Source organism: Chrysochloris asiatica, unplaced genomic scaffold (genome assembly GCF_000296735.1).
Source record: "Chrysochloris asiatica unplaced genomic scaffold, ChrAsi1.0 scaffold00004, whole genome shotgun sequence".
NCBI classification, from domain to species: domain Eukaryota; kingdom Metazoa; phylum Chordata; class Mammalia; order Afrosoricida; family Chrysochloridae; genus Chrysochloris; species Chrysochloris asiatica.
This window is the reverse complement of record NW_006408522.1, coordinates 24,983,664-25,006,306: the sequence shown is the minus strand read 5'-3', so window position 1 is coordinate 25,006,306 and position 22,643 is coordinate 24,983,664. Positions and strand designations below refer to the sequence as shown.

At 38.9% G+C, this 22,643-nt stretch overlaps 1 protein-coding gene and 1 pseudogene across 2 annotated transcripts in view; one reads left to right on the top strand and one right to left on the bottom strand.

The window, feature by feature from the left end:
• Positions 1-22,643, top strand: part of GALK2 (galactokinase 2) — a 172,852-nt gene that overhangs the window by 5,076 nt on the left and 145,133 nt on the right. For both annotated transcript variants that reach the window (XM_006831671.1, XM_006831670.1), the window contains exons 2-5: positions 534-622; positions 11,613-11,736; positions 17,348-17,438; positions 20,445-20,591. In XM_006831671.1, the coding sequence (XP_006831734.1) occupies positions 553-622; positions 11,613-11,736; positions 17,348-17,438; positions 20,445-20,591 (432 nt within the window). In that variant the 5' untranslated portion in view covers positions 534-552. The remainder of the gene's footprint in view (positions 1-533; positions 623-11,612; positions 11,737-17,347; positions 17,439-20,444; positions 20,592-22,643) is intronic.
• On the bottom strand, positions 14,905-15,195 carry LOC102816518 (annotated as a pseudogene).

Sequence of the window (22,643 nt, the reverse complement as noted above, 5' to 3'; positions counted from 1 at the left end):
GAGGCTTTCTACTCCCGTAAAGATTTACACCCTCGGAAACCCTGTACAGGGTCGCTATGGGTCGGAACCGACTCGAAGGCACTTAACAACAACAACAACATTAATGATGGCAGGTACAGGCATACCTCTGATATTGTGGGTTCAGTTCCAGAGAGTATCATAATAAGGCGAGTCACATTATTACTATTTTTTGGTTTCCCAGTACATATAAAAGTTATGTTTCTACTATACTCTGGTCTATTAAGTGTGTAATTGCATTATGAAACAGTGTGAGCTATTGCTAGAATTACCAAAATGTGGCACAGAGACACTAAGCGAGCACAGGCTGTTGGAAAAATAATGCTGATAGATGTATCTCCAGAGGGTTGCCACAAACCTTTGATTTGTAAAAGATGCAGTTATCTGCAAAGCACAATAAAGTGAAGCCCAGTCAAATGAGAGTTGCCTGTCTATGAAATGTACATGTATGTTTGTATGTGCCTTTTGGATTTTCTCTTAAATGATATCCTGAACTATTCTACTTTTGTTTTCAGACTGTTGAAGCTGAAAGAGATGTTTAAGTCTAAGTTTGGATCCATTCCCAAGTTTTATGTTCGAGCACCAGGAAGAGTTAACTTAATAGGTATTTCAAAAGTTTCTTCATAAATTTTCTTCTCCTTTTTTGTTAAGACTCAAATTTATGGTACTATAGTTCATTCTTAATTTTTCCCAGGAAAGGTAGAAAACAGAATATGTCACATGTTTCTACAAATAGTAAGATGTGCTTTTGCACACAGAATACATTTTCATCCTTCCCAATTTGTGTTTAGCAATCATTTTTTTTAATCTATAAATTTGTTGACATCTGATTGTTAATATTATTTTCTTGGGAGATGAAAGTCTTTTTGTTTACTGCAGGCTAAACTTTTAAAATGTGGTGAGGCATTTTGATGGTTTTAGATTTGCTCTTTGGGTTAGACGTACACTAGTTAATCACATACTTGTTTGCTTTCAGAGTGTGGTTCTGATTTTGGTGATGTGATGCTGTGGGATAAAGCACTGGACCACAAGATCAATTTAATCTGTAAGGTCTACAATTCAAACTCACCAGCTGCTCCTAGGAAATCCTATACAGGGTCGCTATGGGTTGGAACTGACTCAATGGCACTTCACAACGACAGCATAGATCAATTTGGAGTCCTGGTGTGGCACCATAGGCTAATGTACTGGATTGCAGAGTTGGTTTGAACCACAAGGTTGATGGTTCAAGCTCACCAGCCTCTATGGGTCGGAACTGATTCAATGACATTTAACAATAACATAGATCAGTTTATCTTTTCTTCTGTTTCTTTAGTGAAGTACTTTGATTTTTGTTATCTTTTGGTAGCAAACAACACAACCTTATAAAAATCTGTGTATTACATTTCCATTCATGTCCGTACATATGATAATTGACATAGTTGTAATTGGATTACATACAGTGTTTATTTTGCTTTTCCATTTAAGATGGAGTCCTGGTATGGTGTTGTAGTTCAAACTCACGAGGTCAGTGGTTCAAACTCACTAGCTGTTCTTTGTAAACCCTATACAGGGTAGGGTCAGAATCTACGTGACATCACCTAACAACAATTTAAGATATCATAAACATTTTCCAAATATTCAGATTATTATTATAATTCTGAGTTGGTATTCTGTAATTTACTTAACTATTTCTTTTTGTTGTGCATAAAGTTGATTCCAGCTTTTGGTGGCTTTTATAGTCAGTCAATAATTTGATAAAAATATTAGGTGAGAACAGCATTATTCATTTTATTATTTCTGCTGAGGTTTCTCTTTTTGCTTGTTTTGTTTTGCCTTTTTTAGGTAAAATAGGTGATATATTCTTCATGGGTTTGATAACTAGCTCATTTTTTCCAAAAGGATACAAAACTTAAATGTTTTTTGTTCTCTTGATTAGCAACCTTATTACCATTTGAAGTTTCATCAAAAATCCCATTAGACATATGTTGCTTATGCAGCTTTTTTTTTTTAAATTTGGGCAGATTTATAAATTTATTTGATAATCAGTTGTTAGTTTTCATCCACATTGGCTGTCTTTAGGTTTTTGAAAGTGGTGATAGGCATATAAGTCACCAAAATGGGTCAAGTCTGTTTAGGGAATCTTCATCCTCATTACTTTTTCTGTACAACCGTACGTGAAATTGGTAGGGGACATTCCTCATTCCTTTGGCCCTGACAGCTTGGTTGAGCTTGGTGTCAGTGCGCATGTCTGGCATTCGCCTCTCCTTCATGGCAAATTTCAGAATCTCCTTGAGTGCTCCAGGGGCACACTTTAAAAAAATTTTTTTAAAAGTTTTTATTGTGAATGAGTGATAGTTTATATAGGCGAACATTAGTTTTACACTCATTGTTTCATTGCAATGATTACAATCCCCTCTGTGCACCATCATTCAAAAGTATTTGCTTCTGGCCTTGTGTGTGTGTGTGTGTGTGTGTGTGTGTGTGTGTGTGAGATGTACACAAAAAACTCAGGAAAATGTAATCATTTAAGCAACCAAATGGCACATTCTGCAAGCCTGCCTCCTGGCTGCCGACTCACAGCCTTTCTCTTTCCATGGGTCTAGAGTCTTCAGCTGCCCTAACTCTCCATGTCCTCATTTCTTCCTCCATCTATGGTGTTGCTGCCTCTCTGGATAGGGACCCTCATTCTGCTCGTGCTCTTCTCCTTTGATGGTCTTATGGTCCTCTGTTCCTGGATTGTAAGATGAACTACTCCCCCATTTTTGTTGCAAAACTTTTACCTTTACAGTTGTGACAGTCGCAATTAGTCATGGTAACAATTACTCACTATTGAATCATAAGAATCTTATCCTCATCTCTTTTCACCAGACCTGTCTAGACAGGATGAATACTATTCAGTGGGGACTCTACCTTCCCCTGCACACTCTGGAACTAAACTAGGGGCACACTTGTTGAAGCCTGCTCTGTGACTGCACTTGTGAATGCTGATGGTAGGCGCTCTGGTCACCACTTTGATGAGAGCAGAATGGCCCTTCTTATCACCACCCTTCTTTAACAGAGCCAGAGTGATGGGATCAGGTTGGAAAAGAAGAGCACAAAGGATTTTGGTATTGGAACATGGTGTTGATAACTAGTAGAGCCATTTTTGCTAGCTTCTGGGTTTATTCAGGGTCAATCTTGAGTTCAGAAATATGTGTACTTCTGAGAAGATAAATCAAGCAAATTCTACCTTGTCTGTCACTGTTCTGACACCAGCTGCACTTCTTTCTCTAATCCTAACCCAGTGTGACACTATAGGATAAGCACTGGACTGTGAACCACGAGGTCGGCAGTTCAAACTCCCCAGCTGCTCCTTGGAAACCCAGTATGGGTTCGCTATGAGTGAGAACTGACTCGATGGCACTTAACAACAACCACCACCACTAGAAGCTGGGTTAGAGCTCACAAGTAGAAGGACACAGTCTTCAAACTGCCAAACAAGCCCAAGACATCAGCTACCAGCCACTTGCTGTCTACAAATCTGGATGTTTTCAATAACCTCATATGCATATGAAAGTTGGATGTTGAATAAAGAAGGCTGTACAAGAGTTGTTGCATTTGCTTTATGGTGTTGGAGGAGAGTATTCTTTCAGGATGTCAGCCTTAAGCTCTGGGGCCCCTCAGGAACCCTCACTTTCTCTCTGCTGGTTTCAAATTCAGGATTAAGACTACCTCTCAGGATATCAGCTGCAAACTTAGAAGTCCCTAGACACTTCTCCTTTCTGACCTGCTGGCACTTGATGACTTCCTTGGGTTTGATAATTCACTAGAACAACTAGAAGAACTCACAGAATACATTATTTGTATGATTGAAGTTGTGTTATAAAGCAGGATCAGCATAAAGAAGAGATGCATAGGTCTGGGAGAGTTCCTACTACTCCTACCATGAAGCTTCCAGGCCCCACAGAGGGTGCATAACCCTCTGAGAACAGATGTGTCTTGCTAACGAAGAAGTTAATGGAGATTTCAGGCAAGGAGCGAGTCTCATTATGTAATGCACACTCCAGCCTCTCTCCCCTAGGGCACTTGGTATCCTAAGGGAATCATCACAGGTGGCGTGGCCTTTATAGCTGATTAATCTACCATTCTATGTACACATATATATTGTTGTTGTTAAGTGCCATGGAGTTGGCTCCAACTCATATGGACCCTGCATAGGGTTTCTGAGGCTTTAAATCTTTGCCAGAGCAGAAAACTTCATTTTTCTCCCACATAGCAGCTCGCAGGCTTGAACCATGGACCTTGTGGTTCACAATCCAGTGTTTTTAAATTTATTTATCTAGTTTTGGAGTTACAGAACTTCCAAATCAAGGGGAAATCTAGTAGATTTCAAGAAAAAAATAAAGTAAGAAAATAAACCTTAATGTTACTCTAAAACCAGAACAAACCTTACTCTTCACCCTAACCCTAGCTCAATAACCCCTACCCTTAACATTGACCCTAGTTCTAAGTTCTAACCATAACCCTAACACTAAATGTAGTCCTAGGCCTTGCCTAGAGCTAGCCATAGTACTAACCCTAAATCTTTACTTCTATCCCCCCAATATATATATTAAAAACCTTATGGATCATTGTCGTTGTTGTTAAGTGCTGTCAAGTCAGTTCTGACCCATAGTGACCCTGTATAGGGTTTCCAAGGAGCAGCTGGTGAGCTTGAACCTCTGACCTTGCAGTTCAAACAGTTTTTCAGTCTGGTGCATTAACCCACAGCGTCACACCAGGACTCCATTTATGGCTCATAGTCCTCTTCTAATACATAGTTCTCTCTTAATACACATGAGGCCACCAAATTTAACTTGATAATTAAAAAATTAAAAAAATCATAATGATCGTTTTCAAATATTTTAGTTATATGACCACCAAGCAACATGAGATCTTCTTTCTCTGTTGTATTTACTTTTTAAATATGAACAACTGAAGAACTTAGCACTTACTGCCTTATATTAAAGTTATTTGAGTCCTGGTCTCTTCCTTACTAGCCAGCCAATGAACTTACTACTAAGGATAAAAATTTTGCTATAATTATTTTTGTGATTCCTAGTCTAAACCAAACGTGATCTCCTTCTCCAGCAAGTAGTCTCTCCTGACAATATGTCCGAAGTATGAGAGACAAAGTTTGGCTATCCTGGCCTCCAAGGAGCACTCTGGCTGCACTTCTTCCAAAACGAATTTATTGGTTCTTTTGGCAGCCCACGGCACTTTCAATATTTTCCTCCTAATCATAACTCAAATGCATCAATTCTTCTACGGTCTTCCTTATTCACTGTCCAGTTTTCGCATGCATATGAGGTTATTGAAAATACCAGGGCTTGGGTCAGGCGCACCTTAGTCCTCAAGCTGACATCTTTGCTCTTTGGTAAGGTGTATGGTCAGAGAAAAAGTGGAAGACCCCCAACGAGATGGATTGGCCAAGTAGTTGCATCGATGTTCTCGAGCATGCAACAGTAGTGAGGTTGGCCCAGGATCAGGCAGTGTTTTGTTCTGCTGTGCATAAAATCGCTATGGGTTGGTATCGACTCGATGACACCTAACAACAACAACAAGTCCAAACCAAATGCCTACCAAATCAGACTGGCCCTGAAAAATTGTGTAGGATATCCTAGGTTTAGCTAGAAACAGAATGAATTACATAAAATTAATTTTTTTAAATATAGAATAAGCAAATAAAAAAAATAAAATATCTTCTTACCCGTTTTATTCTAATTTCTCTATGATTTCACCAGCAAACTCTAGTCGTGTAGTAGGTTATGGAATTGGGCTGCTAACCACAGTTTGAGACTTTCTGCTCTTCTAAAGATTTACAGCCTTGGACATCCTATGTTGTCAGGTACCATCGTACCGACTAATAGCAACCTTGTGCACAACCAAACAAAACACTGCCTGGTCCTGTGCCAAAGTCACAATAGTTACTGTACTTGAGCCCACTGCTGCTGCTACTGTGCCATCTCTCTGGGGGTCTTCCTCTTTTTCCCTGAATCTCCACTTTAACAAGCATAATATACTTCTCCAGGGACTGGTCCCTCCTGATAATGCGTCTGAAGTATGACAGATGAAGTCTGACCATCCAGGCTTCTAAGGAGCATTCTGGCTATACTTCTCCCAACACAGATTTGTTTGTCTTCTTTTTTTTAAATTGGTCTTTGGCTATCTTTATTTATTTAGTTTTTTCTGGTAAGTGTTTTTATTTATTTTTTACTGTCTAACTGAGTGTGACAGTTTACGTGGGAGCACATCAGATTTACACCATCGTTTCATTGCAATGATTACAATTTCCTCTGTGTATCATCATTCAACAGTATTTGCTTCCATTCCCCTTTTTTTTTGGGGGGGGGTAGTGGCGGGGTGGGGAGATGAACACAAACACACTCAGGGATATAATAATTTAAACAACTAAAAGGCACATTTTGCAAGCCTGTCTCCTGGCTGCCAGCACTCAGACTCTCTCTTTCCATAACTCTAGAGTCCTCAGCTGCTCCCTCTCTCCATGTCCTCATCTCTGTCTCCCTCTCTAGTGTTGCTGCTTCTCTGGATAGGGTCCCACATTCTGCTTGTGCTCTTCTCCCTTGATGGTCCTAGGGTCCTCTGTTCCTGGACTGTAAGATGAACTACTCCCCCATTTTTGTTATAAAACTTCTACCTTTACATTTGTGACAGTCACAATTAGTCATGATAGCAATTACTCACAATTGAATCATAAGAATCTTAACCCCATCTCTTTTCACCAGACCTGTCTAGATAAGATGAATACTATTCAGTGGGGACTCCATCTTCCCCTGCACACTCTTAAACTCCCTCTTGAAAACTTGTAAGCCAGTCATTTTGTGTGCCTTTATTGCCCCCTCATTTTAGGTAGCCAATGTCTAAATTGCCCGTCCCTATCTACCTTGTATACAGAGGGGATAGCATTGATACTTAATGTGAAGACTCCTTACCTCTTTGTTGGTGTTTTGAACTACTACATCCATAAGTATAGGTAAAGTTCATCAAATTGTGGTTTACACTCATTTCCTTTATCAATTTATTTTTATTTTTTTATCTTCCTCTAGTCAAGTTCTGATTATCAAGCAATTGAGGCTAGATCAAATGGGTACTATCTGCAAATTTGGGCGTTCTTGTATATCTCCACTGCCTTCATATCAGCTTTTGCTTCATTCTCAGCTCTAGCTGTCTGTGGCAATGTCCTTGTCCATGGCTTCAGGAGTTCCCAGGGCTCATTATAGTTTAGACCAATCAGCCCTTCCTCTTTTCTGTCATGTTCAGATCAACAGAAACCTATGAAATGTGGTTGAACTCAGCTCTTTCTTCATTGCTGCCTTACCCCCTCACCAGTAGACTAATGTGGTTGCCAGCAAGCTTACATGCCTGCTTATGTGTTCCCTTTGAGTTTCAGTCTTGGAGTGGGGTTTGTCCTGAAGGGACTTGGTTGCTTGCCTTGATGGCTTCCTGGCAAACAACTTGCTTCTTCTTGTAGTAGTCAATCAGACTGCCATTTTTGTTTTGGGTTTTTTCTGCTGTTCTTTCTTTGAAGATGTATCTTCTGTTGCTCTAGTGGTTCCAAGCTGGTCTGCTTATCTTTTCTAGTGGGAATGTCCCACCTCAGAAGGTTCTAGATGAGGCTCAGGATTCCACCTAAGGTCCTATACATTGCAAAGGCTCCGCAGAAGGTCTATTTCACTGGGCAATTTCTAGAACCGCTTTTAGGTGTTTCAATCAGTTATAGGCTGAAGACGGGCTTACAAGCTTTCTGTAATCATGTTTCCTGACATTCCTTTCTGTCCCTCTCAAGTGTCTAATTTATAATAGTAGGCAAGGAAAACCAATATTCAGAAGACACATAAACATCTTAGTATTATTTCCCCTCTTCAGACTATGCCTCAATCCCTGTATTGTTTGTTCTTTTGTCAGTCCATGGTACTTTTAATACTCTTTTCCAACACCATAATGCAAATACAACAATTCTTCTACAGCCTTCTTTATTCAACATCCAACTTTCACATGCATATGAGGTTATTGAAAATACCATGGCTTGGGTCAGGCACACCTTAGTCCTCAAACTGACGTCTTTGCTCTTGAACATTTTAAAGAGGTGTTGTGCAGAATATTTGCCTAGTGCAATATGTCCTTTGATTGCTTTAGTGTTGCTTACATGAGTGTTGATGATTGTTCTGAACAAAATGAAGTCTTTGACATTTTCAGTCTTTTCTCCATTTTTCTTGATGTTATTTGTTGGTCCAGTGGTGAGGATTTTGGTTTCCTTTACTTTGAAATGTAACCCATATAGAAGGCTGTGGTCTTTGATCTTCATCAATAACTATTTTAAGTCCTCTTCACATTCAGCAAGCAAGGTTGTATCAGCTGCATATCACAGGTTGTTAATGAGTCTTCCTCCAATCCTGAGGCCACATTCTTCATATAATCCAGCTTCTCCAATTTTTTGTTCAGCCTACCGATTGAATAATTATGGTGACGGAATAGAAGCCTGGCACAAACATTTCTTAGTAAAACCATTTGGTGTTCTTTTAGTCTGTTCAAACACCTGTCTCTGGTCTATGTACAGGTTCCTCATGGGCACATTTAAGTGTTCCAGAATATTCATTCTCCACAGTGTTGTTCATAGCTTGTCATGATCCATACAATTGAAAGCCTTTTCATAGTCAATAAAGCACAGGCAAATATCTTTCTGGTATTCTCTGCTTTCTATCAAGATCCATCAGATGTCAGTAATGATATCCCTCATTCCACATCCGCGTCTGAATCTTGCTTGAACCTCTGGCAGTTCTCTGTAAATGTACTGTTACAACCATTTTTGAATTATCTTTATCAAAATTATACTTGCATGTGATATTAATGATATTATCTGATGATTTCTGTATTCCGTTGTCACCTCTCTTTGGAATGGGAACAAATATGGATCTCTTTCAAGAAGGTGGTTTAGATAATGGTCTTCCAGATTTCTTGGCATAGATGAGGGGGCACTTTCAGCACTACATCAGTCTGTTTTTAATGGGTGTTCCATCAATTTCCCATGCCTTGTCCTTTGCCAATGCTTTCAGGACACCTTGGACTTCTTCTTTCAGTATCATTGATTCTTGATCATATGCTATCTTCTAAAATGAAAGATTTTAATTGGTGTTCCATCAGTTTCCCATACCTTGTCCTTTGCCAATGCCTTCTGGTCACCTTGGACTTCTTCCTTCAGTATCATTGATTCTTTTTTTATTAAATGTTTTTATTTTGGATTGAGTGAAAGTTTACAGGGCACATCATCAGCTTCACATTCAGCCATTCATATACCTTGTTTCATTACATTGATTATTATCCCCTCCATATATCATCAGTTAACAGTGTTTCTCTCTATCCTCTTTAGCTTTTTTTGGATGGGTGGGGGGACTTGCCTTTTTGGAATTTACAGTCTTGGCTTTTAGGGAAGGTTTTTACATTTGTCTGTGGATATCCAGGGCTCATGTATGAGATTACTAACAAGTATTGCTGAATAGTATCATTGATTCTTGCTCATATGCTATCTTCTAAAATGGTTGAACATTAACCATTTCTTTTTGGTACAGGGACGCTGTGTATTCCTTCTATTTTCTTTTGATGCTTTCTGCTTCACTCAGTATTTTGTCCATGTTGTTGTTGTTTTTGTTAGGTGCCATCGAGTTGGTACCAACTCATAGTGACCCTATACACAGCAGAACAAAACACTGCCCAGTTCTGGGCCAGCCTCACTATTGTTGCCACGCTTGAGTTCATCGATGCTGCCACCTGGCCAATCCATCTCGTTGGGGGTCTTCCTCTTTTTCTCTGACCCTTCACCCTACCAAACATGATATCCTTCTCCAGTGCCTGGTCCCTCCTGACAACATGTCCAAAGTATGAGAGACGAAGTTTGGCCATATTGGCCTCCAAGGAGCACTCTGGCTGCACTTCTTCCAACAAGGATGTTGTTCTTTTGGCAGCCCATGGCACTGTCAATATTCTTCTCCAACACCATAACTCAAATGCATCAATTCTTCTACAGTCTTCCTTATTTACTGTGTAGCTTTCTAATGCAGATGAGGTTATTGAAAATACCATGGCTTGGATCAAGCCCATAGAACCGTTCAATATTGAAAGTCAGGGTTTTCATTTTTTCTTCAGTTCCCTCAGCTTGAGAAATGCTGAGTATGTTCTTCAATTTGGATTTTCTAACTCCAGGTCTTTGCACATTTCATTAAAATATTTGACTTTGTCTTCTTGAGCTGACTTTTGAAACTTTCTGTTCAGCTCTTTTACCTCTTCATTTTTTCCATTTGCTTTAGCATTTCTACACTGAAGAACAAGTTTCAGAGTCTTCTGACATCCACTTTGATCTTTTCCTTCTTTCTTGTCTTCTTAATGACCTCTTGCCTTCTTCCTGTATAGTGTTGTTGATGCCATCCCACACACTTCTGATCTTCATTCATTAGTGTTTGTTTAGTACATCAAATCTGCTCTTCAGATGATCTCTGAATTCAAGTGGCATGTGTTCAAGGTCATATTTTGGCTTTCCTTTTCTTGTTTTACTTTTTCATCTTCGACCTGAACTTCCATAGGAGCATTTAATTAATCTGTTTCACAGTCTGTTCCTGGCCTTGTTTTGGCTGATGATATGGAGCTTTTCCACTGACTATTTCCACAGATGTAGATGGAAAGTGTCAAAAATGAAAAGGGAGCATAAACATCAAACTGCTGGCCAATCAGGTCTCCACCTGGGTTCACAGGAGTGTACTGAACGTGGTTGGACTTAGCTCACAGCTTCAGTGCTGTTTTTCCCTCACTTCCTCCATGGGGTTTTTAATGGCTGATTTTTGAGACATAGATCACTGACCTTTTTATGTGGCATTTCTGGGTGGACTCAAACCTCCAACCCTTGGGTTAGCAACTGAGCATGTTAACCATTTTCACCACACAGGGACTCTAATTATGAATTAGAAAGTAAAAAACAAATAATAAAAATATCTTGTTACAAATTTAAAATGTCTATGTTGTGTTGTAGGATAAGCACTGGATTAATCCACCTGCCTGTGCCTCAAAACCCTTCATAGGGTCACTATGAGTTGGATTAACATTCTCAACAACAACAACAATAACAAAGAATCACTTAAACTAATTACTAATATACTAGCAGAAATTACTAACTGAGATGCCTGGGAAAAAGAAAACAGAATCACTCTGTCCATAGTACTAGAAAAACCCTAAACCAAACCACTGCTGTACAGTCAAGTCTGCCTCATAGTGAGTGTATAGAACAGAGTAGAACTCTCCATAGGTTTTCTGAGCCTCATTTCAATCCCTTGGATCAGCTGATGGATTTGAAACACCAACCTTGTGGTTAGCAGCCCAATGCTCACTTAGCCCACTACCAAGAGGCTTCACAAGTTTGTGCAAACATTTTATTATCTTTTAATTCAGTTTTTCCATTAATTTTTTTGAAGCCCCCTCATATTTTTATTTTCAGTTAAAACCTGACATGCCATCAAGATTTTTCTGAATGTTTGCATTGTTTCTTTCATTTGTTAACAATGATAAAAAATGCTGTCTGTTTTTTCTAGGAGAGCATATTGATTACTGTGGATATTCTGTCCTTCCTATGGCTGTAGAACAAGATATGCTGATAGCTGTGGAACCTGTGAAAACACATAATGTCCAACTGGCCAATACAAACCCCTTGTACCCGTGAGTATTTAGGGTGCTACTCTAAGGAGACAGCCCTGGTATGGCACTGTAGGATCAGCCCAGGTTGGCAGTTGAAAACCCTACACATGGTTGCTGTGAGTCAAAACCTGCTGGGCAGCACACAATCACAGCAACTGTAAGGAGGAGTCTTGGTTAAGTGCTCGTTGTCAGCGGAAAGGCTGGCAGTTTGAATTCAGCCAGCTTCTCTGTGGCAGAAAGACCTGGTGACCTGCTCCTGTAGAGATGACGGAAGCCTGGAAAACACAGTGAGGCAGCTCTACTGCCACAGGCATTCCCTATAAGACCCAATGGTCTCAGGAGCACCTAACAGCAACCACCATGTGCATATTTGTGTGTGTATGTGTGTGTAGTATTGTTTGTGTATTGTGTTGTGAGGTCTCTGTTGTTGTTAAGTGCCGTCGAGTTGGTTCTGATTCATACTGACCCTGTATAGGGTTTCCTAGGAGTGACTGGTGAGCTTGAACTGCCAACCTTGAGATTCAAACCAACCTTGCAGCCCAGCGCATTAACCTGCAGCTCCACATCATGACTCCATCATGACCTGTATAGCATTTCCAAGAAGCGCTTTAGGAGATATCTGTTGAATCACTTAATTTAGGGTGGGGCACCTCTTATTGGCCAAAACTTATAACATCATTTGTAGGCCATACAAAATTATAAACTTAAAAATTAGCTCCTTGTATAAATTATTATATATAATAATGAATTAACTCCTCAGCAGTTCAAAACTACCAGCTCTTCTATGGGAGAAAGATGAGATTTCTGCTCCTGTAAAGATTTACAGCCTTGGAGATCTTTAAAGATTTACAGCAGGGTTGCTATTCATAGGAACCAGTTCCATGGCACACAGCCACCATTGACACAATGTGATGGCTAAGGAGCTCTGGTAGTGTAGTAGTTATGAGTTGAATTGATAACCTCACGGTCAACAGTTCGAAATTACTAGCTGTTCTGCCAGAGAAAGATGAGGCTTTCTGCTTGCATAAAGATTTACAGCCTCTGAAACCCTATGCAGGGCCGCTGTGAGTAGAAACTGACTCCATGGCACATCATCACCACCAATGTGCTGGCTGGAACTGAAATTGCTTTGGCAGGACCATACAAAATGATTTCATGGAAAGACTAGACATTCCCCACCCCTGATTTAATTAATTGGAAATTTGTACCTGCCTTAGAAAAGCATCTAAGGCAACTATTTAGTGTTTATTTACACATGGGTTTGTCTTGAATTAGTATTGGTTTGACAGCAACAGTTTTCTTGTTTCTGATTTGTTCATTTATTCAGGAAAGATGAACAAAGATAAAAATAACTCTGTCCTTGGCCACAAGTTATTTATGATCTATTGAGGTAACTGTCACCCAGGAATTCAGGTCAGCTGCATTTCCTATGTTACTATTATGCCCGGTACTTCTTTGTCACAACATTTTGTTGTTGTTAAGGGCCAATAAGTTGGTTCTGACTCATAGTGACCCTTTATAGGGTTTCCGAGGAGCGTCTGGTAGATTTGAACCACCAACTTAGCGGTTATCCTATAATGACACATCTTTTTACCTTGCTATATTGTGCCATTATCTGGTTATGTGTCTGAATGCTCAAATATATTATAAATTCTGTGATGTCAGATATTGTTCTTTCTCTTTTTCATTGCTGTAGCCTCATTGAGCATATGTTATTATTGTTAAGTGCCGTCAAGTCGGTTCTCTGTTTTCTTCTTCAAGTTTTGTAGTTTTAGTTTTTACATTTAGATCTGTGATCCGTTTTGAGTTAATTTTTATGTATGCTATGTAGTTGGAGTTTTTTTTTTTAATATGTTGTTGTTAAGTGCTGTTGAGTTGGTTCTGACTCATAGCAACCCTACGCACAATAGAATGAAACACTGCCCAGTCCTCTGCTCTCCTCACAATTGTTATACTTGAACCCATTGTTGCTGTCACTGTGCCGATTCATCTCATTGGGGTCTTCCTCTTTTTCAAGGACTCTTCGGTTTGCCAAGCATGATGTCCTTCTCTAGGAACTGGCCACTCCTGAGAGCATTTCCGAAGTATGAGAGACCAAGTCTCTCCACGCTGACTTCTAAGGAGCATTTTGTACTTCTTCCAAGATAGATTTGTTTGTTCTTCTGGCAGTCCATGGTACTTTTAATATTCTTCTCCAACACCATTACTCAAATTCACCAATTCTTCTACGGTCTTCCTTATCCATTGTTCAAATTTCACATACATATGAAACTATTGAAAATATCATGACTTGGTCAGGCCCACCTTATTCCTCAAGCTGATTTATTTGCTCTTGAATACTTTAAAGAGGTCTTATGGAGCAGATTTGGCTAACACAGTTATGTCATTTGATTTCTTGACTGCTATTTCCATGAGTGTTGCTTATGGAAACAAACAAAATGAAGTTTTTTACAACTTCAATCATTTCTCCATTTATCCTGATGTTATTTATTGTTCAAATTGTAAGGATTTTTGTTTTCTTTACTTTGAGGTGCCATCTTTGATCTTCATCAGTAAGTATTTGAAGTCCTTTTTGCTTCTAGCAAGAAAGATTGTATCATCTGCATATCGCAGATTGTCAGTGACTCTTCTTTCGATGATACGTTTTTCATCGAATCCAGCTTCTTGAATTATCTGCTCAGCATATAGATTGAATAAGTATGGTGAAAGGATACAACCCTTGTGCACACCTTTCCTGATTTTAAACCATTCAGTATCCCCTTGCTGTTTTGTAACAAATGCCTCTTGGTATATGTACAGATTCCTCATGAGCACAATTAATTGTTCTGGAATTCCCATCCTTTGAATATTATCCATAGTTTACCATGATCTACATTGTACAGTGTCTTTGCATAGTTAACAAAGCAGAAGTTAACAGCTTTCTGGTATTCTCTGTTCTCAGCCAAGATTCATATGACGTCAGCAGAGATATCTCTCATTCCATGTCTGAAGCTGGCTTGCATTTCTGGCACTTTCCTGTCAATGTGCAGTTGCAACTGTTTTGAATTATCTCTTGCAAAATTTTAATTGCTTGTGATATTTGTGTTCTATTGGGTCACCTTTCTTTGGAATGAGCACAAATACTGATCTCTCACTTTCTCTTTTTTAACATCAAGATTTTACTATCTTAATAGCAAAACAAGATGAAGCTTAGAACTGAATCACCTGGCTCTTTCTCTTCTTATCTCTTCCCAGTTCAAAATGCTTGAATCTCTTAATAGCCAACATTTTCTTAGATCTACAGTTTGGCTCAACACATTCAAGCTTCAACACAATCTTCTTTGTAGTTTTAGCCTTCTTCCAGAAAATTGGCCTAGTCTAATGCTGCTTTTCCTGGTCATTCAAAGAACATTTGCTCTTCTTGTACTGTGTCACTTTGTGGGGTTGGCTCTTGCCATGCTTCTTACAGAAAGTCCAGCGGGTTTTAGGAACATTCACCATGTTTGTGGGAGCACTACCGGCATGACAAAAAGCTTGGATCTGTTTTAATTAGGTGGCCAGGTAACTGTCTTCTAAATTCTAGGTATAGATGTGTGAACGCCTCCTGTGCTACATCAGTTTGTATTCCATCAGTTCCTGGAGCCTTGTTTTTCACCAGTGCCTTCAGTACCTTCAGTTCTCCATCATATGCTACCGCTTGAAATGGTTGAGCGTCAATTCTTTTGGTCCAGTGACTCGCTGTATTCCTTCAATCTTCTTCTGATGCTTCCTGTGTCATTCAATATTTTGCTTATGTTTTTTGATATTTAGTATTGTCTAGTCAGTTTTGGGAGTCCTGGTTAATGTGTCAGACTGCAAAGCTGTTTGAACCGCAGGGTTAGCGGTTCAAGCTCATCAGCTGCTCCTTGGAAACCCTATACAGGGTCTCTATGGGTCGGCATCGGTTCGAGGGCACTTAAGAACAACAGTCGGTTTGACTCTAACAATCCTATGTATAATAGAACAAAACAGTTCCCAGTCTTGCATTATCCTTACAACTATTGTTATGTTTCAGTTCATTGTTGCTGTCACAGTGTCAATCCATCTTGTTGGGGGGGGGTCTTCTTCTTTTTCTTTGATCTTCCACTTTACCAAGCATGATGTCCCTTCTGACAATATGTCCTAAGAATGAAAGACAAAGTTTTCTCATTTTGACTTTTAAGGAGCATTCTGGCTGTACTTCATCCAGGACAGATTTATTTGTCCAACGTACTTTGAATATTCTTCTTTGACATCACAATTCAAATGCATCGATATGGGGAATATGGCTTCATTTCTGTCCTAATTTAACTGACCCTGCCGTTTCAAGATTTCAAGTATTTTTTCATTTGACTGAAGTAGGAAAAAGTCAAAGTCATCTCTGGCAAGGCCATCATGCTTGGTAAAGTAGAAGGTAAGTAAAAAACAAAACAAAAAAGATTCCCCCATACCCCCAAGGAGATGTAGTGACACAATGGTTGCAACAGTTAGCTCAAATTTAACAATTGTGAGGATGGCACAGGACTGGGCAGTGTTTAGGTCTGTTGGCATTGCGTCAATATGAGCTGTGGTTCATTTTTCTTGGATTCAGGTTATGTACTTCTGTAAAGAATACCCCAGAAGGGGATGTGCACAATATACTGTTACTGTTGCTATTAACTTTGATCATTTGGCTAAGGTGGTGTCTGCCAGATTTCTCTACCATAAACTAGCTATTTTCCCCACTTGCAATTAATTAGTATCTTGTGGGGAAACACTCGATTCTATGCAAATATCTTTTTTTTTTCTCCTCTAACTTTTATCCACTAATTGATGATTATTTTCTGAAACAATGATTATTGTGGAACTTGCTAAATAGTGATTTTCTATTTCTGTCATTCCTTCTACGTCTGTTAGTTGGCATTCTGCCATGTGGGCGAGCTCTCCTTACCATTAATTTAGTCTTTAATTTAATTTTTCTTATTATATATTCTCATGGAATTATTTGATCCAATAGGTGTATTCCATTAGACTTATAATTCACTTTTTTTTTTTTTTTTTACCCTAAACTATGAAGATAGTAAAATTGGGTGAGTTTCCCAGAGTATGGAGAAAGATGACTTGGAGTTCTCCTGTTACTGTTAGAGATGTGCCAGACAGTAGGCCTAGGGGATTGGCTTTCATGTGGCTTACACTAGCTTAATGAGGACCAATAAGAAAGAAAAAAATGGTAGGAGTCCTGGCATGGCACTGTGGGTTAGTACTCTGGACTGCAAGTTCTGTTTGAACTGCAAGGTTGGTGGCTCAAGCTCACCAGCCACTCCTGGGAAACTCGATACAGGGTCGCTGTGGGTTGGAAACTGCTTGATTGCACTTATCAACAATGTGAAAATATATATTGGTTTCCATCTGTTCAGGACATAGAAAAGGTTGTTTGGTGGTAGGTTAGTCATTAAGGTAGCTACAACTTCCTCTTTTAATTTTTAGCAGCTGGAGATGCTCATTGCTTTTGATAGGGAGTGAAGTGAATATACTGAAATAAATGGAAGTGGCGTGTTCAGTATCACTATTGTGGCACAAGATGGCAGCAGTCAGCCATTGATTTTGTAGGACATGGTTTGCAAACTTAAATAAATGGTGTCTTTTGTTTTTGCAGAGACTTCAGTACTAGTGAAAATAACATTCAGATTGACCAAACCAAGCCTCTGTGGCACAACTATTTCCTATGTGGATATAAAGGAATTCAGGTAAATCGGTTTTGAGGTTCCTGTTAGCAGTTGAGATGGTAGTATATATTATACCAAATTAGTTGTATTTGCTATATCATTTCTGTCTGCAGCTTTCAATATTGATGTTTCTGCCCTGTTTTGTTAATTATATATGTTTTAGGGATAGTATGTAGATGTTCCTGGGGTATGTTCACTGGGGTCAGTAGTGGTTTTCATGTAACTGTTTCTAAGTCAGGTGCATCTAACAAACACCTCTGCGGTTTTCAAACTGTTGCTTACATTTTCTTTTGGAGGACACATTCTTATACTATTATTTAATTTTTTTTTAAGGAATATATCGGAATATAGTGTAATAGGATTTAGAGTCTAAATCCAGGCTCTCCTTAGGTTGGTTAATTTGACCTCTTAAATTTCAGATTTGCTATCTAAAATGCTATGCCCCACTGAGTTGGTGCAAGAATTATCCTGTTCTTGAAGCATTCCATAATTGGTAACTTATTGTAATTGTTATTTCGGATATAGTAAATGATTGGTGTAAGTATTTTCCTAGAAACATTGAATAGTTACTTGTAACATATCTAATGTCATAAAAGAACAAGACATTGAAATATTTCCACTTTCTCTTAAGAGGCAAAAAGAGAATCAGCATTTGCCATTTTAAAGTCACTTTTACATTTCAATAATTAGTTTAGATGAAATAATTCTGGAGTAGACTCATAAATAAAGGAGAGAAAAAGGTGGATTTGGCTATTTTAAGCCAAAACAATAACAATGAACCAAGCCTGTGTTTTAGAGAGGTTGTGGTCTTTATTGTCTGGTGGTCCTATCTGACATTTTTTCCTGGCCATCCTGAGACTGAGTGGCATGTCCATTGCAGAAATGCATCGAATGTTTCCGATGTGTGATCCTGTACTGTAACCCTGTCATTGTTCAGATTCTAGAGTTCACATATTTCTTTTTTTCTTGTCCATATGTGGACAAGAAATTTATTTATTTAGAGATACATAGCAATAATAACTTTTGGGAAGTTATTGGAAGGTTTAAAATTTTCAAATCATCTGGCTTATCATATACATTAGTGGGAATTACAGTATTTGGAAGCATTTTCTGGGAAAGTGCAATTTGATTTTCCATATGACAACATGGCTTTTTGTAGCATATGGGTCAAGCGACCTAAACTATGCATGTTACTTTGGGTTGTTTTTGTATATTTTAGGTCTTAAAGCCATCCTCTGTAGTTTGACAGCTTAACGTATGAAAGTAGGTTTGTACAATAAGCTTTGGGCAGAAAAAAATATTTTAATGTTAGCCTGTTCAGAAACCTTCTAATTCAAATAGTAGAAAGTTCCAGAGGACAATCTGTTTATACTAAATTGAACATGTTATCCTTTTGGGATAAGGCTATTACGGAATTTGGCAAAAACCCATTTGTGTTTTTGAATCTGCTGTATATTTTAATTTAAACATTGCGTGATAAGTTTGTAAGAATGATTCATATTCAAGACACCCTGTGGATCAACTTATGGTTAAATATGTAGTATTCTCCAAGGATTTTTTTTTTTTTTAATAAGTTGTCTGATGTTTTGCATGACAGGGCATTGGCAGCAGTACTGTTCCAGTTTATAATTTGTTTGTATTTCTGGAAAGGAAATTTTTAGAAGACTTGAAGTCAAGAAGAGACACACACACACATCCAACTGAATATCTTCTTTTGTGCTTCATGAGTTTTGCCAGCTAAGAAAAAAAGGATTGAAGAAAAAAAAAAAAAAAGATTAGGGAGAAACAAGAGCTTTTCATTTTCAGAGCTTTGTTATTCTAACTAGTTTATTGAAATATCTCCCTAGAATAATATATATGATGAAATGCATATTCACGTAATGTTGAGTCTTTTGAGTAACTTACAAATACCATGATACTTTTTGTTAAGGAGGAGGTAGACTTGAATTTATTTTTAATCCTAAACCATGAAGGTTATGGCGTGATAGCATCTTATGTGTCTTAGTTCTAGATAGTCACCGGAATTCCCATCTTTAATTCATAGTCTGATTTTTCCTACAGGGCTTTCCCAGTTTAGAAATTGAGTTTTCCTGCTTCTTTTAAGGGCTGCAATCTCATTTGAAGCTGATTTCTAATTTGGCTCTCTTGAAAACTACCATATGGCTAAATTATATCTGTAAACTTTAGTTAAAACCTGATTTTTTCTTATAGCTGTTGTAGTAAATCACAATGACAGCATGCTGGCCCAGGTTTCTAAGTGCAGTGAAGTTCTCAATCAGGAATCAGAGACATGGGCCCTACTCCCAGCTCCCTGTTTCTCGGAATTATGATCTTGGGAAAGCCTCTTAATCTTTTTGTGCCCAGATGTTTTCATCAGTAAAGCAGAAGTGAGAAAGTTTAGAACTCTTTTCTACAGAGAACTTTCTGAAGAAAGATACTCCATAAAAACAAGCCATGATTTAGGTGAAGACTTTCATAATAACAGATTGTTAGGAATGTGCTAGATGGAGATTTAACCTTTCTCTATAGTAGTTTTGTAAGGAGCCTCTGGTAGCGTAGTGGATATGAGTTGGGCTGTCAACCTCAAGGTCAGCAGTTCAAAACTACCAGTGGTTCCACGGGCGAAAGATTAGGCATTCTGCTCCCATAAAGATTTACAGCCTCGGAACCCTGTGCAGGGTCACTGTGAGTCGGAACCGACTCCATGGTACTCAACAACAACATAGTAGTTTGTATTCCTTGTCTTGCTGCCTGAATTATCACTTTGTATGTTTTCTCTGTTCATTGAAATTGACTGATATTCCAGAAAAAAAGAGCAAAGAAAAAGTAATCCTTAGATGACATTGCCCTGTGGCCAAGAGCCATTAAATAAAATGCCATGTATGGTCTCAACTCAATTGAATTGTGTAAGTAGTTTCTATACAGAGTCCATTGATTGACTTTAGCTCTGTGGGGAATGAAACAATATTTCTATTACTTTCTGATCCAACACTGAATTTACTAGTGCTGTTTCTCCTTTACTCCTAGGAACACTTTGGCCTTAGTAACCTGACTGGGATGAATTGCCTGGTAGATGGAAACATCCCACCAAGTTCCGGCCTCTCTAGCTCCAGTGCTTTGGTCTGCTGTGCAGGCTTGGTTACCCTCACAGCGTTGGGGATGAACCTATCAAAGGTAGTTAACTTTGAATATTGTAAGCCTCTTTCAACAGCCTTCTTTTTTCAAAGCCATGTGCATCTGAATCTTGAAATCCCAGTGTCTTCACTTGAAAAACTTTGACTTACATATCAGGACTGCACAAGGGGGCATGCCTTTCATAGGTTCTACTGATGAAACTGCTATAAGGTAGCTGATACCCTCCAACCATGAACAGATTTGTGAGTAAGCTGTACATATTTAAATGCTCTTGCATAAAGTGTGGAGTATGAATTCATGGACATCTTTTCCCATCACTTCATTAACATGTTCAATTTAGACCAAGAGGTTTTAGACTTCCTATTTGGGTTTGCTTGTGGTGCCATGGGTTAATGTGTCAGACTGAAAAGCCGTTTGAACTGCAAGGTTGGTGGTTCAAGCTCACAGCTGCTCCTCAGAAACCCTATATGGGGTCGCTATGGGTCGGAATTGACTCGACAGCACTTAACAACAACAACAACAACAACAACATTTTTTATAGAAAACCTTAAATTAAATATTTGGCAAGTAAATGGGTAAGAAGGGTTAAGACCAGACAATGAGGAACTGAACAGCATATCTGTTTATGTTAGACAGTTAGTCACTGGAATAAACTTCAATTTTTCTTCTTCTTAAATATTGCATTACAAAGAGGAAAAGCTTACTTAAAGCAAACATAAATTCCACAGAAGGTAAGAAAACCTCTATAAGTTAACATAAATCTCTGACTTTACGTGTCAGAGCAGGCATACTTAGTTTTAATGAATGCTTTAGTGTTTTGGTTTAAATAAGATATTATTTTTGGTTCTTCTTCTACCATGTACATATACTACAGAGTTTGCAGATGGTTTGGAAACACAAACTGGACATCAGGGAGACCAAGAGAATGTCAGTCACATGCTCAAGTTCTTTTAAGCCTGTTTAAATTTTAAGTTTGAAAATTGTGTATGCAGAATGAAAGGGGTAAATGTAGGAGAAAGCAAGAACTCAGAATTCTTCTCCGTAGCTATCATGTGTACGTATATGTTAATTACTCCTTTGTGAACCATAACTTACTTACTTGGGGGAAAGGGTAGCTGACTTTTTTATTATTAATTTTTTGAGGGGAGAGAAAGCAGAGGAAAGGAAACCCGTATGTCAGGTGTAGGTCTCCTAGTCCTCCTTTTAAATTGGTTGATTTATTTGTTGTTTGTTCATTTGTTTATTTCTCAACCATTATTTACCTCATGACTACTTTGTACCAAGCAGTTTTGTAGGTGGTTGGTGTTGCTAATAGCCATTGAATTGGTTCCGACTCATAGCGACCCTGTCTAGAGTTTCTGAGGTTTTCAATCTTCGTGTGGGCATGAAGCCTCATCTTTCTTTATCAGAGCAGTTAGTGGGCTTGAACTGCAGACGTGGTGGTTCTCAGTCCAGTGCTTATCATATGGAACTACCACACTCTTCCTGTTGTAGGTATTGGGGATATACTGTGAGCTAAAAGGGAAATTAAGGCCTGCTGCTGCTGAGTGGCTTCTGACTCATGGTGATGACGTGTGTAGAGACAAGTAATAGAGTGGGTGAGTGACTGAGTGTGTGCTATGGGAGGAGATCTCTCCAAGACCCAGAGTTCATAGGACAGCGTAGGACCAAGGAGTCACGCCACACTGATAGCATGATAGCATTGATAACACCTGGTAAACATGGATCAGGTGGAGGAAACATCATGTGGAAATATCTAGAAAGAGAAATAAAATGTGATACCAAAAAACCAAACTCGCTGCCATCGAGTCAATTCTGAGTCATTGTGATCCTACCTATACAGGGTTTCTGAGACTGCAAATCATCTGGGAGCAGCCAACCTCATCTTTCTACCGAGGGGTAGCTGCTGGTTTTGAGCCGCTGGCCTTATGGTTAGCAGTCCAATGGCTACCCTACAGTGGCACTGTTGTTGTTGTTGTTGAGTGCTGTGGAGTCGGTTCCGACTCATAGTGACCCTGTACAGGGTTTCCGAGGCTGTAAATCTTTACAGGAGCAGAAAGCCTCATCTTTCTCCTGCAGAACAGCTGGTAG